Source organism: Cydia amplana, chromosome Z (assembly GCF_948474715.1).
Source record: "Cydia amplana chromosome Z, ilCydAmpl1.1, whole genome shotgun sequence".
In the NCBI taxonomy this organism is placed as follows: domain Eukaryota; kingdom Metazoa; phylum Arthropoda; class Insecta; order Lepidoptera; family Tortricidae; genus Cydia; species Cydia amplana.
Genome location: NC_086096.1, coordinates 4,099,730 through 4,112,122, shown reverse-complemented (window position 1 = coordinate 4,112,122; position 12,393 = coordinate 4,099,730). Strand labels below are relative to the sequence as shown.

The following is a 12,393-nucleotide window of genomic DNA, read 5'->3' as shown; positions in this document are numbered from 1 at the left end:
ATCAAAGATGAGCACTGTTTGTTTTAAGCTGGCCACATTATTTGTACGTTTGACATTTGTGGTTGTCATTTTAGTCTACGGAATAAAAAAATAGACTTTAGATATCACTGAAATCAGTTTAATTTGCCTTAAAATATATTCCTATCACATGAAGACTGTAAATATGGTAAATAACATTGCGATTTGTCAACAGGCAGCCTGTCAGAGGGCATATACCGCCGCGCGGGCAGTAACGTAGTGTTATCCGAACTCCTGGCCCGGTTCCGCAGGGACGCGTGGTCCGTTCAGTTGAGCCCTGGCACGCATTCCGAGCACGATGTGGCAGGCGTGCTGAAGAGGTTCTTTAGGGACCTACCCGAGCCGCTGATGTCACAGGCTAAGAGAGAAGCCATGCTGGCTGCTTTAGGTAACTATAGCTTTACTTATCCAAGCTTAGCCCTGGTACGCTGCAGGGGTTCTATAGATGTTCTTTAGGGGTCTCCCCGAGCCGCTTATGTCACAGGCTAATTGAGAAGCCATTCTGGCTGTATAGGTAACTACAGCTTTTCTAATCCAAGTTTAGCCCTGGGACGCACTGAGTAAGATGTGGCAGGCGTGCTGAAGAGGTTCTTTAGAGACCTACCCGAGCCGCTGATGTCACAGGCTAAGAGAGAAGCCATGCTGGCTGCGTTAGGTAACTATAGCTTTACTAATCCCAGTTTAGGCCTGGGACGCACTGAGTAAGATGTGGCAGGCGTGCTGAAGAGGTTCTTTAGGGACCTACCCGAGCCTCTGATGTCACAGGGTAAGAGAGAAGCCATGCTGGCTGCGTTAGGTAACTATAGCTTTACTAATCCCAGTTTAGGCCTGGGACGCACTGAGTAAGATGTGGCAGGCGTGCTGAAGAGGTTCTTTAGGGACCTACCCGAGCCTCTGATGTCACAGGCTAAGAGAGAAGCCATGCTGGCTGCGTTAGGTAACTATAGCTTTACTAATCCCAGTTTAGGCCTGGGACGCACTGAGTAAGATGTGGCAGGCGTGCTGAAGAGGTTCTTTAGGGACCTACCTGAGCCGCTGATGTCACAAGCTAAGAGAGAAGCCATGCTGGCTGCGTTAGGTAACTATAGCTTTACTAATCCCAGTTTAGGCCTGGGACGCACTGAGTAAGATGTGGCAGGCGTGCTGAAGAGGTTCTTTAGAGACCTACCTGAGCCGCTGATGTCACAAGCTAAGAGAGAAGCCATGCTGGCTGCGTTAGGTAACTATAGCTTTACTAATCCCAGTTTAGGCCTGGGACGCACTGAGTAAGATGTGGCAGGCGTGCTGAAGAGGTTCTTTAGGGACCTACCCGAGCCTCTGATGTCACAGGCTAAGAGAGAAGCCATGCTGGCTGCGTTAGGTAACTATAGCTTTACTAATCCCAGTTTAGGCCTGGGACGCACTGAGTAAGATGTGGCAGGCGTGCTGAAGAGGTTCTTTAGGGACCTACCCGAGCCTCTGATGTCACAGGCTAAGAGAGAAGCCATGCTGGCTGCGTTAGGTAACTATAGCCATCCAATTTTAGACCCGGGACGCATTGAATACGATGTCTCAAATGTGTTGAAGAGGGTTGTCAGAGACCCGAATACTTTGCCCGCTGTTAGCGTATATTTTCTATTTTTTTGTGTATTGCTTCCATTGAAATTCGACGACGTTTGCACACACACTCTTTGCATTACTGTAAAAACACATTTGATTCTGGATGAGACCGAAACATTTATGGCGTTATTCATAAACGCGTTACTGGCCTGAATTAGCTATGAATCGTTTGCCTTTATCTGTCATTTTGACTTATGCATTTGTAAGAAAGGGATAAAATATAATTTTACTAAATCAGGCACGTAAACATTTATGAATAAGGGGGTTAAATGTTGCTAAAATGTTACGCCTTTACCAACATAATGTTAAAAACTGAAATATTGCCGTATTGATAAATTCACCGTTTCTAGATCAAGACGACCCGGCCGCCCGCAACACCATCTATCGCCGAGTGATGTCATCTCTTCCTCTCGTGGCGCGCAACACGGCGCGCAAACTGTTCGCGCACTTGCACTTTCTGCACAGTATGGCGCACGCCAATAAGATGAGCGCGGAGAACCTTGCGTCGGTATGGGCGCCAACTTTGATGCCAGCTGCTTTGGTAAGTATCACCGATTGCTTACAATCACGCTCTAATATAGTTGGAAAGAGAGAGAGAGATAGTTGTTATGCATCCCGCTTTGTACGGTGCACGGCGAGTGATGTCACTTGCACAGTATGCGCCAATAATATGGGCGCGGAGAACCTTGCGTCGGTATGGGCGCCAACTTTGATGCCAGCTGCTTTGGTAAGTATCACCGATTGCTTACAATCACGCTCTAATATAGTTGGAAAGAGAGAGAGATAGATAGTTGTTATGCGTCCCGCTTTGTACGGTGCACGGCGAGTGATGTCACTTGCACAGTATGGTGTACGCCAATAAGATGAGCGCGGAGAACCTTGCGTCGGTATGGGCGCCAACTTTGATGCCAGCTGCTTTGGTAAGTGTCACCTACCGATTGCTTACAATCACGCTCTAATATAGTTGGAAAGAGAGAGAGATAGTTGTTATGCGTCCCGCTTTGTACGGTGCACGGCGAGTGATGTCACTTGCACAGTATGGTGTACGCCAATAAGATGAGCGCGGAGAACCTTGCGTCGGTATGGGCGCCAACTTTGATGCCAGCTGCTTTGGTAAGTGTCACCTACCGATTGCTTACAATCACGCTCTAATATAGTTGGAAAGAGAGAGAGATAGTTGTTATGCGTCCCGCTTTGTACGGTGCACGGCGAGTGATGTCACTTGCACAGTATGGTGTACGCCAATAAGATGAGCGCGGAGAACCTTGCGTCGGTTTGGGCGCCAACTTTGATGCCAGCTGCTTTGGTAAGTATCACCTACCGATTGCTTACAATCACGCTCTAATATAGTTGGAAAGAGAGAGATAGTTGTCATGCATCCCGCTTTGTACGGTGCACGGCGAGTGATGTCTTCCCTTCCTCTCGTGGCGTAAAACGGCGCGCAAGTTATTCGTCCACTTGCACAGTTTTGGTATATGAGCGCGTACTTTGATGCCAGCTGCTTTTGTAAGTACAAACAGTCAAATATGCACGGAAATATTGACATTGTGGTAATTTAGAGCTGTCATAAAGAGTCTACTTATCGACTGCCTGACTTCCAATATACTTAAAAGAATGCCAAATAGTTATCCATTAATGTACGACACGTAGATTTGAAGACTAAGAGAGAACCCACAAAGTATGACAGTTTATAAAGTGCCACTAAAATTCTAACATTCATTGTACTGTGAATGGACTATCATACAAAATACCTTTTTTCCGAACGATTGATTTTATTTTAATTTTTAACGAGCAGAAACGTCTGCGGAAAGATTCTGGGGGTCTGGTGGAAAGATTTGCTGGCCATGGATGAGGTCTTGGTGGCTCAGATGGCAGAGCGCAGGAGTATCGATCCAGAGGGCATGAGTTCAAATCTCAAGACAGTAATTTTGCCACTTAAATTTATTCCAAGGTGATTGATTTTATTTTGTGAATACCTAAAATGATGTTTTTTTTTCTTACAGACAAGCAACACCCTGAACACATCCTGGTATTCCAAAGAGGTCTACGTTGTCCGCGACCTGATAGCCAACTACGAGGCCGTATGGGAGCCGACCGAGGCCGAAAAGCGGCGAGAGGGGGCCGTGCGACGAGTCCTGATGAGGGTGCTTAGTAACAGAGCGCCTTCTGCGCCGAAGGCTGCCGGTGATTTGAAGGCGTGGATCTATGTGAAGGATCGGTCGACGTGCTATCAAGTCTCGGTAAGTATTAGGCCTTGTAGAGACAGACCGAAAAGATGGTACAGTCTGCAGAAATAGCTGCTAAGCGGGCGAGGTGTTCAAAATGATCTTGACGCGACTTTTAAGAGAATAAGAGCGCTTCAAGGTAATTTTGAATACCTCGCCCGCTTAGCAACTTCTGCTGCTGACTGTACTTAGTATATGTGTCAATTCGTACAGTCGCCATCATATACATCGGAGGGGCCAAGGTGCTCACAACTATCTGAACACGCCTCTGTTGTCAAGGCGTTAGTGCTCAGATATTTTTGAGCACCTCAGCCGCTCCGATATATTTGATGGCGACTGTACCTTGTCCCAGTTACAATCAATCAATATAAAATTTGCTAGGGATCTCATATTATTTTCACTGTGACAAGGTGAAACGAATTGTAAAATAATATTTCCAATTCTACTTCTAAGTAAAATCCTGTTCCGACAAATTTTCATTTTTACCAATTCCAATATCTTCAAAATTCTTACGTCTACGTACTTTGTTTTGCAGATAATGAGACCCTTCATTTTTAAGGGATAGAAATCAAATTGCAACAAGAAACTTTTTCCACAGCTAACGCCAAGCACGACTAGCGCCGACATATGCGTCCAACTCTCCGAGAAAGCCAACGTGGACTCCCACCTCCTCATGCTTGAAGAGGTGATATGCAACGAGTCCATGAAGAGGGTGGTGCATGTCGACGAGGTGGTGCTGGATGTGGTGCTGCGCTGGGGGTACTGGGACGAGGATGATAGGAAGGATAACTACCTTCTTGTCAGGGAAAATAAGGTGAGATTCACTTCTTGTCAGGGAAAATAAGGTGGGATTCACTTCTTGTCAGGTAAAATACATTCATTTTTGGGCAATATCCTAAAAGAAGTCAGAAGAGAAAGAGAAAGGAAAAGAAAGATAGAGAGATGTAATCTAGTAAAAATTTAGAAATGCAAGATTTGTGTAGAGATTAAAGGTGATTTTCATGTTGCTTCTGCTATTTTAGTAAAGTTTGGGGCTTTTTAACGGTAGCTTAAGCTCAGGAAGTAGTCTCTTACTTGATATTGATTTGCAACGGGATTGGGTAAAAAATGTAGAAATTCAAGATGGGCCCCACATTTTGTACCTATCAGTATTATGAAAAGGCTTAGTTAAACGAGTGCCAATGTGCGCGAGTGGTGCATGTCGACGAGGTGGTGCTGGACGTGGTGCTGCGCTGGGGGTACTGGGACGAGGATGATAGGAAGGATAACTACCTTCTTGTCAGGGAAAATAAGGTGAGATTCACTTCTTGTCAGGGAAAATAAGGTGAAATTAACTTCTGGTCAGGGAAAATAAGGCGAGATTCACTTCTTGTCAGGGAAAATAAGGTGAGGTGCAGCTGGTTTCGTGGCATCCGGGGCTTTTTAATATTTTCGGGCTATATCCTGAAAGAAGTCAGAAGAGATCTCTATCTCTCTAGACAGAGAATTTAAGCTAGTAAAAATTTAGAAATGCTAGAATGTTTTTAGAGATTAAAGGATATTTTCATATTGCTTCTGCTGTCTTATGGCGGTATTCGTAAACGGCTGCTAACTCAATCAGTTGATGATCGTCGTTTGTCCCTATATGTCGATATGCCATAGAGAGGGACAAACGACGATCATCAGTTAATTAACTTAGCAGACGTTTATATGAATAACGCCGTTACAAGATACAGCCTATCCCCATTTTGTTGATGTATTAGGGCTCAATAAGACGGCGCGCGAACTCGTATACGATTTTATAGTTACATTGCGCACCATTGAGGTTACACCAATTCAGCCGACCAAACAAACGGCGCAATGTAATCAAACTCGCATGCGAGTTCTCGCCCCGTCTAAGTGTAAGGCCTGAGTGGACGCTCGAGTTGGGCGTGCAGCGGGGCGGGGCGTGCGGCGTGCATGTTAAACAAATGCAAGCGTATAGGAGCGGCCTTAGTGCACGCTGCTCAAATTACTCCTGACCCCGACGCCACGCTGCACGCCCCGCCGAACGCTCCGCTCCGAGCGTCCACTCAGGCCTTACACTTAATGAGCCCTTATAAACACACACCCATTTTAACCATAGAACATGTTGTCCAATCAGATCCTTCACGAAATGGAGGTGCTCCGGAGCGCGGGGCTGGTGTGCGCCGAGCTGCGGTTCGCCAGCGAGTCCATGAAGACCTTCAAGCTGCACATGTTCGAGTTCCAGAACGGCAAGCTGTGCTACTTCAAGGACAAACAGGTGAGCTTACGAACAATGACTTAAGCCCTTGCTACACGGTCGCCAACAAGCCTTCTAACCGTCTGACCTTGGTCAGTTTTGGTCTAATTTTGTTGGAAACAACTGTCTACACGGTCCGGGACGGACCAAGGCCACGCGGTCTGGGGGCTTGTCGGCGACCGTGTAGCAAGGGCTTTATTTTAGTAAACCAGCTTTTTTAGCGGTCCGTACCCAAAGGCTAAAAACGGGACCCTATTACTAAGACTCCGCTGTCCGTCTGTCTGTCACCAGGCTGTAACTCATGAACCATGATAGCTAGACAGTTGAAACTTTTCACAGATGATGTATTTCTGTTGCCGCTATAACAAGAAATACTAAAAACAAAATATATATTTAAAAGGGGTTACTATACAACAAACGTGATTGTTGACCGAAGTTAAGCAACGTCGGGCGGGGTCAGTACTTGGATGGGTGACCGTTTTTTTGCTTTTTTTTTTTTTGCTTGTTTTGCTCTATTTTTTGTTGATGGTGCGGAACCCTCCGTGCGCGAGTCCGACTCGCACTTGGCCGGTTTTATTTGAAAAGACGTGTCCCGCCGAGCTTGTTGCCGGTCCCATATTGGGATACCCTCCTCCAATTGAGGGGGGATTTAAATCTCGGGGCAGAGGTGTAGGGTTGGAGCCGGTGTAGCTTTATTTGACATTCATAAGCGCATTGTAATATGCCTACTTGAATAAACTATCTTTTCTCTTTATCATATCAGCTGGAAAACTTCCTCTGCACGTAGGCCTCTTACAAGAACCGGTTGCGCGCTGGTAATGAAAGATACAATGCAAGTTTCGTTCAATCCATTCGTGCCAGCTTTCGTGATTCGACCTGTATGTTTATCGTTAGGGCTCATTTAGACGGGGCCAGAACTCTCATGCGAGTTTCATTACATTGCGTCATTTGATCGGTCGGCTGAATTAATGTATAGGCTGTCAAGCCGGATATGTCAGTAGCAATGTAAAGCAAACTAAAATATGGTATGCCTAGGAAACAAACAAAAAGCAGCAATGTACATAGAACATCGATGAAATGTAAACAACAGTTCCATCGATAAGATATAAAAGACACGCGATTTTCTAATAATTCAAACGTAGTGTTGCTAACCCACGATTTTTCAAATTTGCCGATTTTTAACAAGCTTTTATTAGGTCGACTTGTATGGAACTATGTAATGGAATCTAAGGTAACTAATTTAAGCATCTTCCAAGCATCGTAGCGTCATGAAAATTGGCAGCTGTATGTAGTTCTGATGACAATACAATAATATGGTACTGTCGAACTGATCTGATGATGGAGACAGGAGGTGGCCATAGGAACTCTGTGATGAAACAACGCAACTTAATTGTGTTAGGGGTTTTTAGAATTATATCGATGAGTATTAATTGTCTGACGTAAGAAAAGTACAGTCAGCGATAAAAGCTTGTACCAAAAGTTAAATTTTTGCCAAAAACTTATTTCTACTGACAAGATTTGCTTGGCCAAGTATAACCATGGTCCGCAGTGTAACTACCATCGTATACAAATTCGCGCGCGCTTATTCATATGTTGTCAAATACTATAATGTTAGGAATAGGGCGGAAAACAATAATTTTCTTCAGTTTTAAAAGTGACTGTAAATTCGTCTATAAACTAGGACTAGGATAAGATATAAATTATACATATGTTGCAGGGTTCGCACAAGATTGACGAGTGGAACATAAAAGATATCCTGTGGTATGTGGGGCACGAGCCGAAAAGGAACCCCCAGTCGCGCTGGGCCATCACCTTTGTGCCGCGCAACAAGCAAAAAAGGTACCATTGCGTTTTTAAATATTTTCTGTATGCTTTCTGGACATGTAAGTACAGTACTGCCCCGTCTTCAACTGCCAACCCCGCCTGGGTTTTTAGGGTTCCGTACCCAAAGGGTAAAAACGGGACCCTATTACTAAGACTCCGCTGTCCGTCCGTCCGTCCGTCCGTCCGTCTGTCACCAGGCTGTATCTCACGAACCGTGATAGCTAGACAGTTGAAATTTTCACAGATGATGTATTTCTGTTGCCGCTATAACAACAAATACTAAAAACAGAATAAAATAAAGATTTAAGTGGGGCTCCCATACAACAAACGTGATTTTTGACCGAAGTTAAGCAATGTCGGGCGGGGTCAGTACTTGGATGGGTGACCGTTTTTTTTGCTTGTTTTGCTCTATTTTTTGTTGATGGTGCGGAACCCTCCGTGCGCGAGTCCGACTCGCACTTGGCCGGTTTTTTTTGTTTGTACAATCAATGAATCTTTGCTAATTACTAAAGAGAATAGAGTGTACAGAGAGTTACTGTCATGGTAAATTAAGTAGCCACATTACATTTACTGCCATCTTTCGACAGAAGAATAAAACTGTTAGAACGCCATTTGACTTTGATCCTTATTCTCCCACTGATATGTGTCAATTTGTTAAATATCAAAAATTAACGCTCAAAGGTACGGCGCCATCGCTCTTTGCACCATGCCTTTGGCCTAGTCTCGGGTAAATGTCGTAATTTTTTGACATTTAACAAATTGACACATATCAGTGAAAGAATAAATATCATTGATATAGTATAAAGAACTGGATACCCAATCAGCCGTCAAAAGTGGCCCCACAAAAGTAACGTCAAAACAGATCACACATTACTTTTTCGTTTAGTCTTGTTTGAAACGCTCAAATGTGAAGTTGTCAACAATTACGAAATGTGCCGTTAAAATATGTAAAAATAACAATGATAAAACAAGGAAAAAGGATGGAATGTATTTCTTTCGGTTAGTTCTTTGCTAATACTAATTGTATTCGCAGGAGCAAGGACCGGCCCTGGTTCGGGTGTACTATAGCCGGCGCCGTTACCGAGGAACAACTCAAGTGGACCGCCGCGATGACCTTCGCCGAACACACAAACATACTGCCGTCTCCCCGTCTCGTGATCACGTAACACACACACACACACACACACACACACACACACGCACACACGCGCACACACACACACACACACACACACACACACCCACACCCACACACACACACCCACACACACACACACCCACACCCACACACACACACACACACACACACGCGCGCGCGCGCGCGCGCGCGCGTCAGACTGCCTTCTAGAAGTTCTAGATCAGATGTGAAATAAATGTCAAAAAATCGTATTAGGTACGGAGTTTAAACGGTTTTTTAAGCAGGCAGGACCTTGATAATGCCTACTCTTGCCTAGAATTTACGAACGAATTCCGAGAAAATTGAGAGGCGAACGGACCCCTCAACGATTCCACGGACTTAGGGCCAGTTGCACCAACCACAGTTACTAGACTGATCAACGTCGCGCAGCAGAGATCTATGAAACTTCCCATACAATAAAATTTAGCGAACGCTTTAACGGTGACTGACGGTTTGGTGCAACCGATCCTTAGAGTCGGTTGCACCAAACCGTTTTCATCGTTAAAGAGTTCGTTAAATTTTTCGTTAAGTTTCATAGTAAACCGCTGCGGCGCGCCGGGTGACCTTGATGGTGCAACTGGCACTTAGGGCTCATTTAGACGGCGCCCAAACTCGTATACGATTTTAGTTACATTGCGGACCATTGAGGTTACATCAATTCTGCCGACCGATCAAATGACGCAATGTAATGAAACTCGCATGCGAGTTCTCGCACCGTCTAAATGAGCCTTTAGTGTGTGAATTGTACACACTCGTCGAGAGCCTCTCGCTGAGTATCGGCATCGCTCCGATCCATTCGGAAAAGCGCGAGACAAGACAAGGAAGAGCGAGACGAGAAGAGAACAGCATGTACACACTCGTTCTCGGCCTGTCTCGGGGTCCATGGACGAGTGTGTACAGCAGGCATCATAGTGTCACTTTGAATAAGTAACATTGAAAAGATATACCGAAGGCAAACAAAAGATTTAAGACCATAATGAAAGTGTCATAAAAGCACAATTTTATAATGCGTCTGCGCACATGGGATATCCCACAAAAACAAATATAAAAGTGTCTTGACCGTGTTTCCCTATTTTAAAACGAAGCTATGTTTTTGAAACGACATATCTATCGGTTTTCGTTGGTATATAAAAATAGTTACAAACCAATTTGAATGCTCTCGAATATTTCGAAATTGGGAATGATTTAAAAAATTAATAACTCGAAAGTCTGAATCGGTGCTAACATGCCAGTTGTCAACTTGTTATGAATATCAATGAAATGATAACACATTTTATTTCGACAATAATATATTTTGTATTGTAATTGGTAAACTAAATATTATTGTTATGTATACATATATACAATATTGAAATGTTAGTCTTATGAATTACCTTTAGTTATACCTAATAGTTTAAATAATTTAATCAATATGGAACTTAGTTTTAGTGCGAAAATGAATTTAGACAATTATTGGGGAAATATATTATGTATATTTAAATTGTGTAAAAGATGAAAACAACAAGTGTATTAAGTACCTAGTCGTATAAAATGATAGTTTGAATAAAGTATGGCATGATTTCAAAATTGTTTCATACTGTTTTACAATTTGACTCGATAACACGTATACGTACAAGGACAAGCTGATTTTTGTTTGTTCTGCAAGTATAAACATAGCTTCTAGGTCTAACTATAATATTATATAAAAATTAAAATATATTCAAGTAGATAAAATAGCATTTTTTAGAGTAAGGCGAAAAACTACCTAATGGATTTGCAGCATCAATGTCAAATAGAAAATGACAATATAACTGTAATTACTTTAAAATATTAGAAAAATTATCAAAATATATTAGTCTTTACACAGAGGGTTTAAATACACACGTTTAAATAGTTATTCACACATTTCCTACAAATTAATTGAGATGGCATGCCATATTTTTTAATATTGAATATGGCAGTTAGTAATGGAGCTCAAAACATATACATCATTTAAAGATTTTTTGTAATCTTTGTCGACTTCAAAAGTCGTAATACAAAATATTCTCTATTGAAATATTATTCAAAATATATTTACATGTAGCTATACATATACAAACTTCTTAACAGAAGTACGTATTTACAAAACTTTTTTACTAGTTTCGTAATGAACAGGTACAGTCAAATAATTTAATTTCAGTACCATTTCGTACCTTGTCACAGTGACAATCAATATGAAATTCGCTAGGGACCTCATACTATTGTCACTGTGACAAGGTACGAAATAATGTGATACTTGTTTACAAGTTGTGTGGCAATAAAATTAATATTATAAATATTATAGTACATATTTATAATACCTAGTGTCGGTGACTGGCTAAAGGCCTCACTCCCAAAAACTGCACGTCAATTTAATGTTAAAAATGTCAATTTAATATATTGAACATAAAATATAATAACATGTAAGTAATATATTTAAATTTTTAATAACGTATCTTTATAATATATTATGTATAATTAGTAATTACATATCTAAGAAATGTAGTATTTTCATATTTTGTATCTTGTAGTTATCTTTTATATTATATTTGATGGTTTTTCATAAAAGCTTGGAGTAGTAAAATAGATTAAAATGTATAAATGATTTAGGTTATACAATCTCCATTTATGGGTGTACACCCGTAATAACGGCCTGGCTCTTATTTACCTACTATAAATTCAAATTAAAAGAAAACTGTCACATGTTAAAAGTTATTAATTGTAAATAAAATCGTATTTCGAAATCGAAAACAAATTGTGTTGTTTCACTGTACAGATCACCTAGTCGATGGTGCATTATAACTATTAGGTATAAGACTACTCGCGGTAACCACACATAGGCCTAAAGTGTCATTCTATGAAACTTGCTATGTAAACAAAAATCACTAAAATAGTAAATTCATATTTCTTGACACTTTCAATATGGCGGTTTGTTTACACAGCAAGTTCCATAGAATTACACTTTAGGTGCTGATATTTTTGGTGTGATCGGTAAAAACAACAGATAAAGTACATAATGACGTACTTGCGACAATATTGTAAAAAGAAAGTGAGTTTCATTACATTGCGATATTGCCCGATTTGTATGAAAATACGTTAAATAATGTATGGTCTAAGTTACTGTCTATTGACATGGTCGGATGGCGAGACTATACGCATGTCCTTTGTATCCTTTTATTTTAAAACAATGTAAGCTTTTGTATCATAAGAATAAATTCAATCATTTTATTTAATTCACGGCGTTTTTGTTTGAAGCCTTACTTATACATGGTGAGACGTGAATTTTGAGCGGGCGAGGTGTTCAAAATTAT

General features: G+C 41.8%; 1 protein-coding gene across 1 annotated transcript in view; it reads left to right on the top strand.

The window, feature by feature from the left end:
• LOC134660940 (arf-GAP with Rho-GAP domain, ANK repeat and PH domain-containing protein 2) overlaps positions 1-9,085 on the top strand; it is a 38,486-nt gene extending 29,401 nt beyond the window's left edge. The window contains exons 6-12 of the mRNA XM_063516827.1: positions 194-406; positions 1,968-2,158; positions 3,621-3,857; positions 4,441-4,656; positions 5,965-6,105; positions 7,802-7,923; positions 8,942-9,085. Coding sequence (XP_063372897.1) covers positions 194-406; positions 1,968-2,158; positions 3,621-3,857; positions 4,441-4,656; positions 5,965-6,105; positions 7,802-7,923; positions 8,942-9,074 — 1,253 coding nt within the window. The 3' untranslated portion in view covers positions 9,075-9,085. The remainder of the gene's footprint in view (positions 1-193; positions 407-1,967; positions 2,159-3,620; positions 3,858-4,440; positions 4,657-5,964; positions 6,106-7,801; positions 7,924-8,941) is intronic.
• The last annotated feature ends 3,308 nt before the right edge of the window (positions 9,086-12,393 follow it).